We start from the raw sequence: 19791 nt of genomic DNA on the forward strand, positions 1-19791 counted from the left end.
CAAGACGAATTACCCCTCATGTTCATCACTGAAGGGAGTGACTTTTTTATTCTCCATATGTAAAGTTACCTCTTTTAAAGAGATGTCCACATTTCTCTATGATTTTTATTTTGTAATTTATCAACAGTTATAGGGAAGGGAATGAATGGTTTTTCCACTAGGACATGTCCTGTTGTCGCTTAGCTGTGCTAAGACCACAGCTATTTCTCAGAATGCAAACTTGGTGCACTCAGCCCTCAGTCCACCTGTATCCTAACCACAGGCCAGTCAGATAAGGACAGCCGGCACATGACACCCCTTGACCGCCAGCACATGCCTCTGGCTCACTGGTCCTCCAATCAAGAAAGGGTTTGACAGCAGGTCCCTGTACTTGTGCAGCTTCCCATACTTCGCCGTAAGTCTGCTGGGGTACTCAGTGGCAGCTTCATTTCCTTCTAAGATGCTTTTACTGTGGAAAGTTTCGAGTATATGGGGAGCAAAGATGATCGATGAAGCATCATACACTCACAGTCCACACTCAGCAAATGCCAACTCAGGACCCTGGTTATCTGTATGCTGTTCTACCTGTCAATTCAATTCATATCTTTTCAGGGCAAACCGTTGAGTTGACCACATCTATCCCAGAAATGAGTCAGAAGCAGACTCGTAGAAGCTCTGGAGTCTTTACTCACCGGCTGACACTGACCGGTGGACTGTCTGGTACCACTGCACGTGGAAGAGAGGAGCAGCCCGGATCGGCTATATTCAGGAGTTTTTAAAGCAATGACCATGCAATTGACTAAGAAATCACTGGCACAGGATACAAATCATTGAATCAGCCCAGCTTTCATCACTGCACAGTACAGATGATCGGATCAACTGTCGTGGCATGCAGTCTTGGCTGCCCACATCCAATGGGCTTTAGTAAGTGGACAATACTATGCATCCACTATTGTGTGGTATTACACAGTCCTAAAAAGCCTATTCTCTCCCTCTGCTTCCCTTTCCCTTTTAGCCCCAAGAACTCATCTCCATTCATTCGCCTTTTCCAGAATGTCATATAGCTGGAGTCACATCCTATACACCTGCTCACGCTGCTTTCTTTCACTTAGTAACAGCATTTCCAGTTCCTCTGTCTTTTCACAGCTGTACTTCTTGTCAGTAATGCATAATACCCCATTGTCGGGATGTACCACAGTTTATCCATTTGTTTATTGAAAGAAGTCTTTGTGGCTTCCAAGCATTGCACTGTAAAAATCATCATTAAAATAAAAGTCTTTCAGATTTTCTCCGGTGTTATCTTCAGGAGTTTAATAGCCTCTTGTTTGTGTTTTTACCTCGCACTTAAATCTCTGATCCATTTCCAGTTCATTTTAGTCAATGTGAGATCTGAGTCTAGACAGATGATTTTGTTTTATGTATGTGGCTGTCCAGTTTTCCAGGACCATTTGTTGAATAGTCCTTCCTGAGATAGAGAGACATGTCCAAACCAGGGACATGCACAGCTTATCCCTCTAAATCAGCAGCAGGAAGTAGCTACAGAAGATGAGGTAAACTGACATCTGTTAGCAACCCTTAGGAACTGGGGTTGGAACTCTCAAGAGGGAATGAAATGGGACAAGCAGGTAGTAAGCTTAACCTCTGGAATTGGAAGCCACACCTCCCCCTTCTTATACAGTCTGCCTAACTTGTCAATCAAATGACCCCTTCCCCAGGTGGTGCTCCCTCTCACCTGGGACTGGAGGCTGCTATCATGTAGCCACTCCCCTTCCCGAGCTCACGAGAAGTCAGTGTACACACAAGAAAAAAGTAGAACCATCTCTCTTGTCCCTTGCCCCTCCTTGTCCACTCTAGCCCTGAAAGTGTTTCCGGGATTTCCTCACCTTTTAAAGAAGTGTTACAAAAAGGGAAAAGTCCGCCCTTTCCTCACGGTATGGTCTTTGCTCCTTTGTCAAAGAGCACTTGGATGTACCCAGGTGGGGCTAATCTGGGGCTACAGGATTCAGTTCATACATTTGGTCGTTCTTTTATCTACACGGCAATGGCTTGTAAGGGGCAGCTTTATCACGATGGTCTACATGACATGCTAACATGACATTTATAAAGAGTTAAAAGACAGTAACATAAAAAACCACCATGTACCATGGTCAATATACAAAACATGAGGATCCTTCAGAAACTTCATGGATAATGTCACTAAAAGGCAAGTTAACTTTGGTGCCAAACAACTTTGAAATCCAGTCATATAAGGAAGGGATCATCAAAGAGTTCATGGAAACACACAGAGAAATTTGCATGTCAAAGAAAATTTTGCACCAAAATGAACTTATGCTGAGAGAGAAGCTAATCAACCCTCCACTAGTTTACTCACTCCCTAAATGGATGCAACAGCTGGGAATGGGCCAGGCTGAAGCCAGGAGCCAGGAGCTCCATCCTGGTCTCCCATGCAGTGGCAGAAATTCAGGCAGTTGAGCCATCATGCGCTGCTTCCTTAGGCATTAGCAGCTTTTTAACTGAGTGGAACATGCAACAGCCGAGAAGTAGGTACCCCAAGCATTGGGGCTGAACCTGCTTCGTGCCATGTGTACATCCCATAATTCCATTTTTTCACACATTCTTTAAAGTGACCCTATATCAATTATCCCTTAATATCCTCAGTACTGCTTACATGCTGTTAAAACCATTCCATCCTTTCCGATTTTTAAACTAATTAATTATTGGACCATGCAGCATCAACACAGCATCCATGCGATGCAGCCAGTGGATGAATCTGTCATATTATTTATCACCCAGGAGTTCTTTTTTGCTTTTTTTTTTTATCTTCCTTGCGATTTCTATAGTTTTTAAAATGTAGATATTACAGAGAGAGGAGGAGAGACGTAGAAATCTTCCATTTGCTGGTTCACTCCCCAAACAGCCACAATGGCAGGGAGTTGGGCTAGGAGCCAGGAGCTTTCTCCAGGGCTCCCATGGGAGTGCAGGGGCCCAAGGACTAGGGGCATCCCCCACTGCTTTCCCAGGTGCATTAGCAGGGAGCTGGATCAGATGCAGAGCAGCTGGGACCTGAACTGGCACCCTTAACCTAGTCAACCTTGGTGCCAGCCCCTTCCCCTTGATGAGGGGCAAAACAAAGCAGCTGTTGGCTTTAGTTTCTAGAGATGATGATTTTGCTGATTGTCCACTGATGTGTATTTTCTATAAACTGTCAAGTAGACTTCAAATTCAAATGTGACTTTTGGGAAGAGTCCCTCATCAGGGTGGAAAAAGAGGCGTTTCCTGTGATGCTAACCCTGACCTGGTATCTTTGGCACGCGGGATGAGAGTGGCTCTGTGGCCTTCCTCTGCTAATGTTCCTTCTGATCTTAAAATGTTGTGGGAAATGACCAGAGCGGATCATGAACCTGACGAGTATGGACACGTGAACACTTTGGGTGTCATGACCAAATAAACAGAACGGTAACTAATGTCAACTCTGATAGGTGGCGTTAGTCTTTTTTCTACAACAGCGCATGCACGGGGGCGATTCGCCACACTCACGGGAAGGCTGGGTGTGTGGAGCCTCTACACCATGCTCTCGGTCTTCCTGCTAATGGCATCAGGGATGGCTCTAGGACCTGGGTACCTGCACCCACATGAGAGAACCAGTCCAAGTTCCTGACTCCTGGCTTCAGCCTGGCCCACCCCTGGCTGGCTGTGGTGGGCATCCGGGGAGTGAACCAGCCAATCGGAGCTCTCCTTCTGTCTGCTTTTCGAAAAACACATTTGTGGTCTGAACCCAACACTCAATCTGCAGGCTGTGTGAGAACTAGCCATGCTGTCACAGGTTTCCTCGTCATCGCGCAGGCTCCTCCCCAGCTCCCAGCAGCCCAAGCTCCAAAGAGGGCAATGAGGCTGGGGTGCAGCAGCGCAGGATGGAAGCAGGGCCGCCATCCTGTGCAGACGGCCTCCAAGCCTCCCTCTCCCACTTAACTCCGAAGGGCAGAGCGGCTGGTCCCTCGCTCAGCACGAAGCTTCTGTACAACATCCGACGGGAACCAGAGACGGGACTGCAATGCCACAGTGGGGCATTCTCCTAGGAAAAGGCCCACCATGACACCCAGACAAGCCCAGTCACTGAGCCCCAGCTCAGAGCTGACAGAAAGGGCCCTACTGCTACCTATGACGACATCCACCAGAAATGTGAGGAAAGCTCATGGGTTTTTTGGTTTGTTTTTTAAGATTTATTTCAAAAGCAGAGTCACAGAGCAGAGCTTCCATCTGCTGGTTCCCTTCTCAGATGGCTGCAATGTCCTCACCCAGACTGAGACCAGGAGCCTGGCACTCCATGCAGGTCTCCCGTGGAGGCCAGCTGCAGTTGTTTTCCCAGGCACATCAGCAGGGAGCCAGAGCAGAAGTATGGCTGACCTGTGCTGGTGCTCCCAGGGGATGCCGGCAGTCCAACCCACTGTGCCACAATGCCGGTCCAGGGGAGTTCCACCTGATACATTAGAGGAGGAACACAGATTAGACTACATAAACAGAAAAAGTCTTGTAGAGGAATATTCATATTAATCTAGAGAATTAAGAAATAGAATAGAAATAAGAAATAGCTAAGCTGCTGCTTAGGAGGACCATATCCACATGGGTGCCAGTTTGAGTCCCGGCTGTTCCATTTTCTATCCAGTTCCCTCTTTGTGGCCTGGGAAAGCAGTGGAGGATGGCCCAAGCGCTTGGGGCTCTGCATTCATGTGAGACACCCGGAAAGAAGTTACTGGCTCCCAGCTTCAGATCAGCTCAGCTTTGGCAGCTGTGACCATTTAAGGAGTGAACCAGTGAATGGAAGACCTCTTTGTTTCTCCTTTTCTCTCTGTAAAATCTGCCTTTCAAATAAAAATATCTTTAAAAAAAAAAAAAAAAGAAAGAAAAGCAGCCTGTAAGTCCTGGCCTGTAGCTGTGTAATGATCTTGGACATACTAAATAAAATATACTTGATTTTGATTAGAAATCTAACTTAAAAAAAAAAAACGGTTGCAATATATAGCTTTGCAGAAAGCAGTAACAGACTATCCCACAGTATATGGTCAGAACAGAGACACAGACTAGCAGCTTGTACCAATCCGGATGTAAGCTGCATCATTTTCTCATCTAGCCCCTGCTAAAAAAACCTGCAGTCAAGGATTCGGAAGAGGGGAGCACGCGTGGGGGGCCATGCCTCGGGCCAGCGTGCTTGCTCTGCACCCTCCAATCATTTCTAGAACACACCACTTTCATGGTACACTGATACAGAAAGTCTTAGTAAAAACCAAATTATTGCTCCTGAGTCTTTAGCCCTGTAAGTGAGGCCAACTTCCACAAGTGCACAGGAAGCTGGGTGGACCCCAGGCGGGCACAGACGCGGCAGCCCTGGAACGCTGGCTTCGGGAGCAAGTGCCTGCAGGAACACCCTGGGTCTTCTTGGCTGAGCTGGTTTCCAAGCCCTGCCTTCTGAGGTCGCATTCATGTCCATCGTCTCTTAACCACGAAATGCAGCTGCTGTAGTTTGAGTAGGCCCTTGAAACCCCCTTCTTCCAAGAAGTGCCCCCTGACTTGTTGGAAGAGCGACTTGGAGCTGCCCCATTTGGTTACGGGGTTTTACCCTCCGCTGTGTGTGCTTTCTGCGAACTGCTTCCCGCGGGGAGAGGGGTGGCAGAGAGTGTGTGCATCTGGGAGAGCGGGGTGGTGGCTGGGGTTGTGTGAAGGCGGAATGTGAGTGGGAATGGGGTCCCCTCAGCTCCCCCACTCACCAGCCCTCTAGTCTCTCTAATGCCCCGGGCTGGCCATCTGCCAGACAGACACAGGGATAACCCGGGGGGGGGGGCTGGTGTGTGTGGATTGAGCAAGTAGCTTAGTGCAGTGCTGAGCTCATGGGTGAGTCCCAGCAAACAGAATCCGCAGGAGAGCTGACAAGGACTCCTGGCACTGATCTGACAAACACAAGGTAACCGACTTCAAGCATTTATTTTGAACGTTAGAGTCAGAATTACAAAAAAGTTACACAGCCGACAAAAACGTGAAATACAGCCCTGGGTAAGAAGTTAATTACAACGTACAGTGAAGAGGGCTTTCTTGGTTGAGAGCGCTGCGCCAGATACAGAAAATACCACCCACGCGCAGGATCCCAGCTCCGTAACTCAGCTTAGAAGTGATGGCAGCATGCTGAGGAGAGATGCCAGTCTATTTCCTGACAAGGTTCAAACTTCTACCTCTTGTGCCCCATGCGAGAAGGAGCAAGCATAATACTCAGCGTACAGGACTATCCCAGGCTCTGAAAATTGCTAGTACTTTTAATACCAGCATTCACATTCTAACTTTTTAATTGCTGAAATTAATAAAGGCATTTTAATTTGGAGACTTGCTATTTCTTGCAGGAAATAAGGTTTTCCAGGACCCTGTATGCACACCAAAAGAGTTTCTCTACCTGCCGGTGTAAAATGAGGAAGCGCTGGGCCCAGCGCGGTAGCCTAGTGGCTAAAGTCCTCACCTTATACATGCCAGGATCTTATATGGGTGCTGGTTCTAATCCCGGAAGCCCCGCTTCCCATCCAGCTCCCTGCTTGTGGCCTGAGAAAGCAGCGAGGATGCCCAAAGCCTTGGGACCCTGCACCCATGTGGGAGACGCACAAGATTTCCGGGCTCCTGGCTTTGGATCAGTGCAGCTCCAGCCATGTTGGCCGCTTGGGGAGTAAATCATCAGACGGAAGATCTTCTCTGTCTCTCCTCTCTGCATATCTGACTTTCTGATAAAAATAAAATAAATCTTAAAAAAATTGTGAAAGCGCTGACGAACAGACTTGGACAGCGCTGCATACAGCATGCTCAGGGCTTGAGGCAAGGGCCTGGCAGGGCGAGGTAGAGGGCGCTTCTTCTGGGCGCAGCCACAGGGACTTGCTGTGAGGCCTGCAGACCAGGCCAGCAGCAATCCAGGGCCTCTATTAACCTCCAGAAAACAGACCACGCACAGTAGCCGGAGCGAGTTATTTCCAAAGATAGTGAGGGGACACAGAGAGAGAGAGAGAGAGCCTACTGCCCCAAGCAGGGCCAATGGCACCCACAGCGGTGACCACGGTGTCTGTGACACAGCCTCTGGTGTCCACACTGCCAGCGTGGCAGACAATGCTCGGGTCCCTCGGACCAGTGACACATTTAAGTGAACTGAGGCGACTGGAGAAGGTGGGCAGAACTAGGGACACAGCAAACGGCCTGGACGCTCAGCGCTGTGACCCGTGAAAATGACACCACCCAAAATCATCATCAGCAGCGGAAAGCATTCTCAAACGGATTCCATGAATTATCCTATAAAATCCTGTTTTGGGGGCAGCACTGTGGTACAGCGGGTTAAGCTGGTGTTGCTGGTATCCCATATGAGCACGTTTAGAGCCTGGCTGTTCCACCTCCGATGCAGCTGCCGGCTAATCACCCGGGAAAGCAGCAGAAGGCAGCCTAAGAGCTTGGGTCCCTGCAACCCACGTGGGATACCCGGGTGGAGTTCAGGGTCAAGGTGGTCGAGACAGCACATGGCAGATCTTTTTCTGTCTTGCCCTCTCTCTGCCTTTTAAAATCTTAAACTTCCCACCCCTCTTCTCAATCTCTTCCTAAGCTGGGAAAGCAGCTGATGTGGGAAGCCTAATGAATGAGCCACTGGGAGATGCTGTGGTGTCTACCTCGGGTCTCTCCAAACCCTGGCTGAGAAGTCACCGCCCCGTGCCAGGCCTTACCCGCGGCTAAGAACAAAGATACACTGTACAGCGGCCCCACAGGAATCCATCTAACTGGCCCAACAGCAAAGGACACACTGCCCGGGCTTCTCAAGTAAGGTGATTTGGGTTGAAATATGTTTGTAAGCTGGCAAGCTGGGGGACAGAAGAGAGAAAGAGGCTGCAAATGCAGTGCGTTCATGCAACGGAGAAACTGCTTTTACTTCCCGGTGTCTTTCGGTCCTGCCCTTCTCTCGCCAGTCTATGTCTTCATCGTGGCTGGAGCAGCAGCCTGGAAACAGGTGAGCTGCAGGTGCATGCTGCTTTTGAACTTGTTGAGCAGCTCCTCCAGGAACCTACAGGGAGAGACATGGTTACCAGGCTGGCGGGAGGAGGGCCCAGAGGCCCAAGGGCAGAGGGTGGGCGGACACACACACATACACACACGAGGAAGCTGTCTTGCAGCTAAGAATTCCACCATCTATTGATTCTGAAGCTGGTGATTGGGTTCGGGAGAGGCCCATCGGAGACGCTGGGCAAGAGGAGCCCCTCAGTGCACCTGTCTTCTGTGCACACATCAGAGGACAGTCTCCTCCCCGCCCTGCCCACACCCCCCACGAGGTCCCAGCAGAAGTGTCACTGAACCTGGGATTCATCCATGCTGCTCTGTCTGCAGCGCCCGCGCCCCGTGGCCCCTCCTGCAGGCACACATAGGGCATTTTCTATTCCTCTAACTGCATCTTGACTTTGGTTTGCAATTTGACAACTATTGGAGGATGGTGAGCCTAGTGGTGAGCTCAGGGTGAGCTCTGACCCCACCGGGCTACTCCACACTGCTTCTCCGGCTGGCTCTGTGTGACCCACCAGTGCTTGAGCCAGAAGGGACCTCAGGGTTCCACTTGCTTAGGCAAAACCTGCAGGAGCCAGGCTAGGGAACCAATCCCCAGAGGGACTCAGGCCTCCACGCCGCGCTGCACGCAGGACAAGTGAGTGCTTTGCTTTCTCTTCTAAATTAGATTTCTTTTAAAGGAACAAATGGTTTCAGAACTGGCCTGGCTATAGATTGCAATTCCATGAGAGGAGGAAGTAGAGAAAGGGCAGACACAGTTGTTGGCATGGGTGCTGCCCATACAGTCATCTGCTTGCCCACCGGCATTGGATAAGCAAGGCAGCTGCAGTGTCGGGCCCTGCCAGCGCCAACATCCCTGGTGGTATTTCCTCCTCTCAGCTGGCCACAGGCACTTTCGCTGTGCCCCAAGGGCAGCAGCCAGCACCCACACGTCTTGCAAAGACCAGGCACCAGGCAGGTTTGTCTGGGGACTGACCAGCAGAGGTGGGGCTGGAGACGCTTACAGGGCTTCTACCATCTTGGGGACATGGAGCTGGGTATTTTTCCTGGCTGCCTGGCCTACTTTTTTTCTTGGGTCAGAACTTCCTGTTCTGTGAGTTAGATGATTAGAGACTGAGGTCACTGGGCGCGTGGGAGGGTGGCATAGCAGGTGCACACACACTCTTCCCCAGCTTCTATCTGTGAGAGAGCGTGGACGGCCGTCACCGTCACGGAGCCTCCGTCCTTGATCTTCTCAGTGGTCGTGATGGTGCCGGGTGCTCTGAAGAATTCCTGAAACACAGCACTAAGAGCTACACTAACTTCGCTACCAAATACCTTGAGATCGAGGCAACATTTAAAATAACATGCATTTCTAGAAGTTCTCTGGTGACGTTTCGTCTGCTTTGCTAAGTCAGAATGAGCTGTCTTGGGCCGGTTGCAATAAGCCAAGAGCACAATTTCTAAGAGTATCACAAAACCCAGAAGAAGAAAGCTGTGTGTCACCTTAGTCTGTCACGCAGGAGACAGGCAAGGTGTGGGTGCCAGGCTGCACACACAGGAGGGCTCTTCCCCTGCAGCCCAGCCACTCTCTCTTGTCTATAAGCACTCACTCTGCATGTCACGCCAGCTCCCCAGAAGAGGCATACAACTCACTTTTTATCTGCTCCGCTGGCAAGCTGAGGCAGGGCTTCCAGGGCTTGTTTGAAACTGGACCTGCAACGGGAACCACACCGCAGAGGGCTGACACAGTCGCAGGGGAACCGAGAAGGTGGCAGCCCCCCCCCCCCCCCCGACACACACACTAACAGAACAGCTCACATGTGTGAGCAGAGACTGGGGATCCAGGGGATGGGAGATACAAGAACCAAAGTCAAGATGAGAAAGCTACAGCGAGGGGCAATGTCCAAGAGTGAGGGTGTGGCTTTTAGACAGGGCCTCGGGCAGGAGTGGGGCCAGAGCAGTGGGGACAAGGCCAGCAAGCCTGAGTCAGGCCACAGGAGCCTGCTCCGGAGAAGGGCTCTTGGCATGAGTGTGCGGCGAGAGCAAGACGGAGCCCAAAGGCAAGCCCAGCTAAAGGGCCCGGGGCAGAGTGATGCTAACAGGGGTGTGTACAGAAGTGACGCGTGCAGCGCAGGGAGTACAGCTGGGGTCTTAACAGCCACCGAACAGGGTCTTTGTGATATTTAGCTATTGCATTTAAAACTTGTAGGGAAATGGAGAGACGCGCGTCTCCTAAAAACTTCTCAGCATCATTTTTCCAGAAGACAAAAGGTTAGGGGAACAATATGGCACAGACATGAAGCAGCTGCCCACAACGTCCCGTATGGACACTAACTGGTGTTGGTCCTGGCTGTTCCACTTCTGATGCGGTTCCCTGCCGCAGGCCTGGGGAAGGAGCCGAGGATGCTCCATGTGCCTGGGCATTGTACCCACATGGCAGACCCAGACAAAGCTCCTGATTCCTGGCTTTGGCCGGGTCCAACCCTGGCTGTTGAGGCCATTTGGGGAGTGAACCAGAGAATGGAAGATCTTTCCCTTTGATTCTGCCTTTCAAATAAAAAAAAAAAAATCTTACAATAAAATGTATATACTCTTCAGTCTGTCAGCAAACGTGTTTTTGAGCAATGTTTCTGAAAGTGAGATGGGCGTCATGGCAATGGAGACAAACCAGTCCCAACAAAACCCTAACAGTTGGTGCTGGGATCTTGCGTTGTTTACACATGTGGGCCTTTGGTTCCCTAAGGTCAAGGTTGTGGGGAGGATATCTAGACACGCTGGGTGTTCCCCACTTCCTATCCAGCCCCCAGGGCTGGTCCAGTGATAGGCATGGCGGACACCCAGAAATGATGTCTGGGAAGACACCATCCTTCTAATTGTCACGGAAGGGGTCAGTGTGCAGCATGATGGGGATGAATGGAAACGTGTGGCAGCCTTCAGCCTCCTACCGGCACCCTCCCGGGCCGCACGGGCACGTTCACAGTGGAACCCAGCACTTCCTCGCGGACCCGGCCAGCGCAGTAAACAATTCTGAGTAGGCAAACAGGAGTTCTGTTTCACTTTAGTGACTGATAGTTCAATGGAAGGAAATCCTGACTTTCATTCAAAACAGCTAAAAAATCATCACCGAATTTCCACTACAAGATGCTGCAGAGAAACCACAAGGCTTCCTCTTGCCATTGGTACTGACGGCGCTAGAGCTGTACTGTGGCCTAGGCTGGAAGCAGGCCGAGGCTCGAGTGTCTGCCTCCTGGCAGCAGTGCGCAGGGCTCTGCTCTGCCTCCAGGGAGGGGATGCACACAGCAGACCAAGGCAGACCGTCAGATCAGTCCCTTCCTCTTACAGTGGTCTACGAGTTCAAAGGCCTTGAAATTTATGCTTTTTAGCTAAAAATAAAATAAAATACGATGGCATGAATATAGATCTGGTCACATCACAAGTTCAGCAGCATCTGTTCTACTCAGCAGGCGGTAAGGGGGCTTTCCGAATGCCAAGCCTGGGCTGCCCACCTGCTTTCGGATGTCAGGTAAATGGCCACGGTATCCCGCAGGGCACAGATTTCAAGTCTTGCCTGCAGACAGAAGGGGAACATAGTTATCAAGAGGAAAATGTGTTGGTTGTCACACATCAGCAAGGCAGGAGGGGAACATCTTCCCTCTGGGCTGCGGGACCCAGTTGGCAAACCACCACCAGTCTCAGTCATGAACATGCTTGGTACAACAACCCAAAGGAAATTGCCTGCGAACAAAAATGCCCCCCCCCCCCCCCCGGCCCCGGCGGCGTGGCCTAGCGGCTAAAGTCTTCGCCCTGAACACCCTGGGATCCCATATGGGTGCCGGTTCTAATCCCAGCAGCTCCACTTCCAATCCAGCTCCCTGCTTGTGGCCTGAGAAAGCAGTTGAGGACGGCTCAATGCTTTGGGACCTGCACGCACGTGGGAGACATGGAAGAACTTCCTGGCTCCTGGCTTTGGATCGGCGCAGCACCAGCCGTTGCGGCTCACTTGGGCAGTGAATCATCGGACGGAAGATCTTCCTCTCTGTCTCTCCTCCTCTCTGTATATCTGACTTTGTAATAAAAAAAATAAATAAATCTTACAAAAAAATGCCCCCGTCTTTTTTTTCTTTGCTGAATGTGAACCTGCCGTTAAGTGAGATTAGCTCTCTGGCTCTGAAGAGCTTAGATGGCTGTGATTTTTCTGGTGCGAGCAAGGAAGCTGTGCAAGTGTGTGCCTGAAAGGCCTCTTTCTTGCGAAGGCTGGTAGGGACTTGGCTACCTTACTCCTGGACCCCTGTGGGCACAAGGCTGGCCTGGATCTTGAAGAATGAGCTCTAAATGGTACAGTCTTTACTGAAACCCCAGCTGCCTGTCCACCCCTCCCCTGCTCCCCGCTTTTTGGAACTGAAATGGAATGTCATAACTCCAGAATATTCTAAAAACAATCTTAAAACCAAAAGAGTGGGCTTGGCAGTGTGGCCTAGTGGCTAAGGTCCTTGCCTTGATCCCATAAGGCCGCGGGTTCTAATCCCGGCAGGTCCACTTCCTCTCTATCTCTCCTCCTCTCAGTATATCTGACTTTGTAATAAAAATAAAATAAATCTTAAAAAAAAAAAAACCAAAAGAATAACACATTGGAAGGATGCAGGCTTTCTGCTTTCAAACATATCCTGAAGCCATAATAATCAAGATAATCTATACTGGGGAACAGCTAGACACAGATCAATGTGACAAAATTCAAGTTCAGGGAGAAACCCTCGCACCTGTGAGCAAATGAATCCTCAACAAGTGTTGTTAACGTTGGGGATGGGGGAGGATGTTGTTGGGTAGCCCGTTAAGCTGCAGCTTGCCAAACTGGCATCCCATATTGGAGTTTGGGTTCATGTCTTGGCTGCTCCATTTCTGATCCTGCTCCCTGCTGATGCACCTGGCAAAGCAGCAAAGATGCTTGGTCCCCAGACACTCACAATGGGAGATTCGGATGGAGTTCCAGTTCCTGGCTTCAGCCTGACCCAGCGTGGCCAGTGCACATGTAGGGAGTGAACCAGAGGATGGGAGACTTCTCCATGTCTGTCCTTTTTCTCTTTCACTCCTTCAAATAAATCATTCCAAAAACAACTGATGCTGAGACGAATGGCCATCCACACAGAAAAGACTGAACCTGGATCCATTCCTTAGCTCAAAAATGACTCACAGACGTAAATACAAAAGTATGAACCCCATAGGAGAAGACAGGAGGAAGTCTCCAAGACTTTAGGCTCAGCAACTACTGTAAGAAGTAATGGCAACAGCTCAAGGAATGAAATACGCTGGATTTCATCAAAATTAATCACAAAGGATGCCAGCAAAAAAAGCCATGAGAACGCAAAGGCTGAGATGCACTTGACATTCACGCGGCCACTGACAGTCACCTGAGAGACAGTGCGAGGTGTGGCTTGGAGAACCCGACATCCTGATTACTGGTGAGGATGTAACATGGTACATCCTGCTTGGAAAATAGTCGGGTGGTTTCCCCGGAAGGTTACACAGAAAGTTATCACACACAACTGACTAACCACACACATCTTCACACAGAGGCGTGTGGATGCTCACAGAAGCCGAGAAATGCAGAAACCTCAGCTGTCCAACCATGGACAGAGCGGACGGACACAAGGTGACCTCGTCATGGGAAGGAATGCTATTCACCCAGAAAGAAAGGTTGAGGCGCTGGCACAGAGACTGCCAAGCGGAAGCAGCCAGTGACCCGGTTTCTGTTCTTGTATGACTGCCCGTGTGGCATGTTCGGCAGACACTAACAGCAGCGGCAGGAAGCAGGCCAGCGGCAGTGACGGGTGTGTAGTTTCTGCAGAGGGTGATGACATGTCCTCAGACTGTGTGGGGTCAGGATGCGACAAGTCGGTGTGTGCGCTGAACTGGGGGCTACTCTTTATTGTGGAGGCAGACTATATCACACTTCCACAAAAATAAATAAGTAACTAACTAAAAAGCTCCCGTCAACCTCCCCTTCAGTGCAGGTGCCCTGCTGTCCCGGGACACACGCCACAGAAACGGTGCTGGGTGCCATACACAGCTCCAACACTACATTCCCACTGCAAGGAACTCAGAGGATGCTGAATAACACCACCAGATGCAGAATATTCGGGAACGTGTTTTCTTTTTTCTGTTCGGAAGCAAGTGCTTGCTTTCGTTCTTCAGGGCTTTAGGAACTTGGAAAAAGTCATGTACAAGGAGAGACCACACAGATGACGGGCTGTCTCTACGGTTCATACGCTAGCACAGGAAAAAAAAAAAAGAGACCTAAGCTGAAAATGTCTGAGATTTAAGGAGGCAATTAGACACTTTCTCAAGGTCCTTGAAGAAGCATATAAACACACATATTCACGGAGTAGCACGGAACCTTCTGATGCGTGTCTACACTGATCGTATAACGTGCAATCAGGCTGTAATATACCTCTCGCCTCAAGCACGGAACATTTCTTTACGGTAAAATCAATCCAAAACCCTGCCTTCAAATTTCATATCGCTCTAGCTAGTTCTTGCTTACTGGGAATTGAGTTGCTGTAAACACGGCATTACAGGTGTCTCCTTCATCAACCGGCTGTATTCCAGGAGGTGGAGGGCTGGGCCATACATAGGTAAATGTAGTTTACTGAGGAATCTCCCTACCGTTTTCTAGAATGGTTGCAGCAATTTGCAACCCCACCAACAGTGGATTAGGGTCCCTTTTCCCCTGCCCCTAACTTCTACCAGCATTTATTATTTTTTGATTTTGGGGTAACAGCCACTCAAACAGGACGAGCTGACACTGCACCATGGTTTGTATTTCCAGTTTCCTGCTGCCTAATGATCCGGAACACGTTTTCATGTACCTGTTGGCATTTCATCCTTTGAGAAGTGCCTTGTCATGCCCTTTGTCCATTTCTCAATGTCACTGTGACTGCCGAGTTTCAGAACTTCTATATATTCTAGGTTATAACTTATAAGACGGGCCCGGTGCAGTGGCCTAGCGGCTAACATCCTTACCTTGAACGTGCCGGGATCCCATGTGGATTCCGGTTCTAATCCTGGCAGCCCCATGTCCCATCCAGCTCCCTGCTTGTGGCCTGGGAAAGCAGTCGAGGACGACCCGAAGCCCTGGGACCCTGCACCCGCGTGGGAGACCCAGAAAAGCTGGCTCCTGGCTTTGGATCAGCACAGCACTGGCCCTTGTGGTCATTTGGGGAATGAAACATCGGATAGAAGATCTTCCTCTCTCTTTTTCTTCCTCTCTCTATATACATCTGACTTTGCAATGATAAATAAATAAATAAATAAATAAATAAATAAAGGATAACTTGCTAATTTTTCCCATTTTGTTGGCTGCCCCTGCATGTTGTTTCTATCGCCACACAGAAGCTTCTTAGCTTGATGGCTTGATGTAATCCCACTTTTTTCTGCTTTTCTTTTTTTTTCGATTAATTTTTTTTTTTTAAAGATTTATTCATTTTATTACAGCCAGATATATACAGAGGAGAGACAGAGAGGAAGATCTTCCGTCCGATGATTCACTCCCCAAGTGAGCCGCAACGGGCCGATGCGCGCTGATCCGAAGCCGGGAACCTGGAACCTCCTCCGGGTCTCCCACGCGGGTGCAGTGTCCCAATGCATTGGGCCGTCCTCAACTGCTTTCCCAGGCCACAAGCAGGGAGCTGGATGGGAAGTGGAGCTGCCGGGATTAGAACCGGCGCCCATATGGGATCCCGGGGCTTTCAAGGCGAGGACTTTAGCCGCTAGGCCACACCGCCGGGCCCTTTCGATTAATTTTAAAATTTTTATCGGCAAGTCAGATGTACAGAGAGGAGGGGAAACAGAGAGGAAGATCTTCTGTCCGATGAATCACTCCCCAAGCATCTCCAATGGCCAGAGCTGAGCTAATCTGAAGCCAGGAGCCCAGAGCCTCCTTCAGGGTTCCCACACAGGTGCAGGGTCCCAAGACTTAGGGTCATCCTTGACTTCTTTCCCAGACCACAAGCAGGGAGCTGGATGGGAAGTGGAGGGCTGGGACATGAACAACCACCCATATGAGATTCCAGCGTATGTCAGGCGAAGACGTTAACCACTAGGCTACTGCGCCGGGCTGTTTTTGCTTTTCTTGCCTGTGACCCTGGTGTCTTTTGTAGGACATCTTGTCTAGGTTGATGTCTTGCAGCACTTCCTCTGTGTTTCCTCTGCTCTCGCGGTGATTCAGGACTTAGGCCAGACCCTTGGTCTGCTCCAAGTTCATTACTGCCTCTGGTGAAAGGCAGGGCTCTTGCTTCATCCTGTGCATGTGCAGGTCCAAACTTCCTAGCACCATGTGTTGAAGAGGCTGTCCTTTCTTCAGGGAATGCTTTAACTTGTACGTCAAAGCTTAGTTGGCTGTGGCAAGATCTGGGGGCGTTTCTGCTGTTTCTTGGTCTACATGTCTATTTTCGCTTCAGTAGTGGGGTGTTGGGATCACACGTGCCCTGTTCTATGTCTTGGAGTCTGGTAGCGTGAAGCCCCCGGCTTTGTTTTGTTCTTTAAGATTGCTATGGTTTTCTGAGAAATTTTTTTTCTGGTTGTTGTTCTTTCTGTTTAGAATGTCCTTTGGGATTGTCCTTGGCTCACAACTGAATCTGTACACTGCTTTGTGTAGCATGGACATCCGCATGATATTAACTATTCTAGTCCATGTACGCAATTTCTCTCATTTTTTCTATTTTCCTCTATTTCTTTAATCAATGCTTTGTAATTTTTATTGCAGATATTCATATCCTTGGTTGAATTCTTCCCAAGGTATCTATATTGTGCCTACTGTGAATGAGCCTGACCTAACAAGGCAGGTAAAACTGTCGCCTGTAAGGCTGGTGTCCCATGCAGTTACTGGTTTGCGTGCTGGCTGCTCTACTTCTGAGCCAGCTTCCTGCTCACGGTCTGCGAAAAGCACAGAAGCTGGCCCCAGTGCTTGGCCCTCTGCAGCTCATGCGGGACACCCAGACAAAGTTCCTGTCTCCTGGTTTCAGCCTGGCCCAACCCCTGCTTCGGGCCACTCTCATCAGGAAGTGAACCAATGGATGGAATCTCTCTCTCTGTATCCCCCTGTCTGAATTACTCTGACTTTAAATAAGTAAATCGATCTTTAAAGAACTACTACTTACTGCGTTGTGAATTTTATATCCTGCAGTTTTGCTGTGTTCTCCTATGGGTTCTAACACTCTCTTAGAGGACTCTGCCAGTTCCCCAAGCAGATGATTATGTCATTTGCAAACAGGGATAATTTGACTTCCTCTTTTCCAGTATCTCTCTGATTTTTCTTTTTCTCTAATGGCCCTGGCTAAAACTTCCAGAATTACTGTGAATAAAAATAGTGACAGTAGACTTCCTTGTCTAGTTCTAGATCTTGGTGGAAATGCTTCCAGTTTTCACCTGTTCAATAGGATGCTGGCAGAGGCTTTGCCATAAACTGCCTTAATTGCGCTATGTTCCTTTTTATACCCATTAAAAAAATTTTTTTAATCATGAAAGTATTTTTTTATCAAACACTTTTTCTGCAATTACTGGGATCATCATATTAACTTTTGTCCTTCCTTCTGTTTACGGGATGCACTGTAGAGTTGCTGCGTCCCTGGGTAAACCCCACTTGGTCTGTGTGAATGATCTTCTGATCTGCTGCTGGACCCAACTTGCTAGCATTCTGGTGCGGCTTTCTGTGTTCATCAGGGATAGCAGTGGTTTTCTCTGAGACAGTGTTGCTGGTCTCACAGAATGAGTTTGGAAGTGCTATCTCGCTTTCAACAGTGTGGAATGGTGTAAGGATTGGGACTGGTTCTCCCTTAAAAGTTTGCTAGAATTCAGGGGTGAGGCCAAGCAGTCCTGGGTTTTTCTTTGTTGGTAGGTTCTTCACTACTTTATTACAATTTCTGTCTTGGCTGTTGGCCTAACCAGGCTTTCTTGGTTTTTGTATCTCAATTATCATGTCCTTTCCATTTATTTACCCCAGTATTTTATTATTATAAGAAATTTCAAAAGTACAGACTTTGAATGAATTTTTACAGTGAATACCACAGGCTCTACCACTAACATGTACGTACGCAAATCACACACCTACCCACCCGCCTGTAGCTTAGTTTCGCCATACTTCAGCAGGCACACCAGCAGCTACAGCATGCCAGTCCATGCGTTTTGCTTGGAGTTAGAGTGCGTGCACCAAACGGGACAAGACTTGAGGGGTGCAACCCGACAGATCCTGCAATGGAAACCTGAATCTAGGTGTAGAACCCCACGCTTTGTGGCTCCCTGGAGCCCGTCCCCCGTTAATCTCAGTCACCTGCAGGAAATCGCTGATTCAAGGTTTTCCAACACGACTGAGCTCTTCTGTCATGCACATGAAAGCCACACAGTGTGCTGAGGCTCCCTTCACTCAGCATAACGCTGTACGGCTCGGCCCTGCGGACAGACTCATGTGACGTGGATGCTTCTCCCCTGAACACATCTGCTTTGAGATCCCTGTGTGCTAAGTTCCAGTGACTGAGTCACCCTACGAGCTAGTCTGTCCAGGTACAAGTGGGGCGGGTTTTGCTGGTACCCTTCGTGTTCAATGACACGAGGTTTGTATCCTGGACGCTGTGAAGGTTGTGCTGGGAGACTCTGGATGACGGAGGATGCGTCTGAGGAGTGCTGAGTTGTGTGTCACTTAGGGCAAGCTATGGCCTTGTCTGGAATCACACAGAGAATCCCTGGCTTCTGGGCAGAAACAGGATTCTTCCTGCGCTGGCTGCACAGGAGTCCGCCTGGCCTATGAACCGGAGGGGACCAGCAGGTGGCTGTGTGCATGACCAGTGTGGTGTGCACTCTCTTTCCGGGATGTCCCCTTCGCCTCCCTGGAGTCAGCCAGAGGAGTTCTACATGCGGCTGTATGACTTCAGTGCCTGCCTTCAGACAAACACCCAGAAGAAGTGGGGAACCCACCCGAGGGTCATTTCCTGAAGAGTCTCTCACTAACTCGGTTGGCATTCACAGTGCTGGTTGGTTTCAGACATTACTCAAGCTTACAGGTGCCATCTGTTGGAGGGGGAGCCATTCCCAATGCTCCCAGCACACAGGAAAGGTACCAGCAGGGTGACACCCTCACTCCTGTCTGCACATGCGTGGTTGTATGCACACAAGCCCATCAGTTGTGGCTCAGAGGAATATTCAAACATGAACTGGTTGGCAGGTGTTGTTATTTGTTGTAACTATTAACTAAAACAATCAGAATGTCAGAGATGCAGCAAGACCACAGGAGACAGCCAGGAACTGTTTGTGCACAACTATATCACACACTTTAGAAAGAGATTGAACATCAACCGCTAAAAGTTGTCTGTGGAATTGGCTCTAGGGAAGAGGACCTAGAAGGCAACGGTAAGGAATCTGTATTCAACGGCAAGTGTCTTTAAGGTCTTTAACAACTGAAGCGGGAACTCCGGAACCTGCAGACAATGTGTTACGGCCAGGGTTTACGCAATAAACACAACGGACCCTGCAAAACGAACACCTCCTGTCTCAGATGGGCGACCGAGGAGAAAGGCCCGTCCGGCAGGGCCATGGATGCCCAGGGACGCCCAGGTACCTGCAGGGCTCCGTTCTTGCTGAAGGACGACACGCACTGCATCAGCCGGCTCAGCTCCTCGGACACCGCCTCCACCACCCTCGACAGCACGCGGGGCACCAGCTCTTTGGAAATGGTGAAGACCTGGTGGAGAGTTCAGAGTGAGAAGGAATGAAGCTCTGGGGAGG

General features: G+C 49.6%; 2 protein-coding genes across 2 annotated transcripts in view; one reads left to right on the plus strand and one right to left on the minus strand.

Moving 5' to 3' along the window:
- IRF4 (interferon regulatory factor 4) overlaps positions 1–19791 on the plus strand; it is a 131471-nt gene that overhangs the window by 63681 nt on the left and 47999 nt on the right. The window lies entirely within an intron of this gene.
- EXOC2 (exocyst complex component 2) overlaps positions 7746–19791 on the minus strand; it is a 176362-nt gene continuing 164316 nt past the window's right edge. Inside the window, exons 25-28 of the mRNA XM_004596494.2 lie at positions 19625–19747; positions 11529–11590; positions 9676–9735; positions 7746–8047 (exon numbers count right to left, since the gene is read on the minus strand). Coding sequence (XP_004596551.2) covers positions 7954–8047; positions 9676–9735; positions 11529–11590; positions 19625–19747 — 339 coding nt within the window. The 3' untranslated portion in view covers positions 7746–7953. The remainder of the gene's footprint in view (positions 8048–9675; positions 9736–11528; positions 11591–19624; positions 19748–19791) is intronic.

Source organism: Ochotona princeps, chromosome 1, assembly GCF_030435755.1.
Source record: "Ochotona princeps isolate mOchPri1 chromosome 1, mOchPri1.hap1, whole genome shotgun sequence".
NCBI classification, from domain to species: domain Eukaryota; kingdom Metazoa; phylum Chordata; class Mammalia; order Lagomorpha; family Ochotonidae; genus Ochotona; species Ochotona princeps.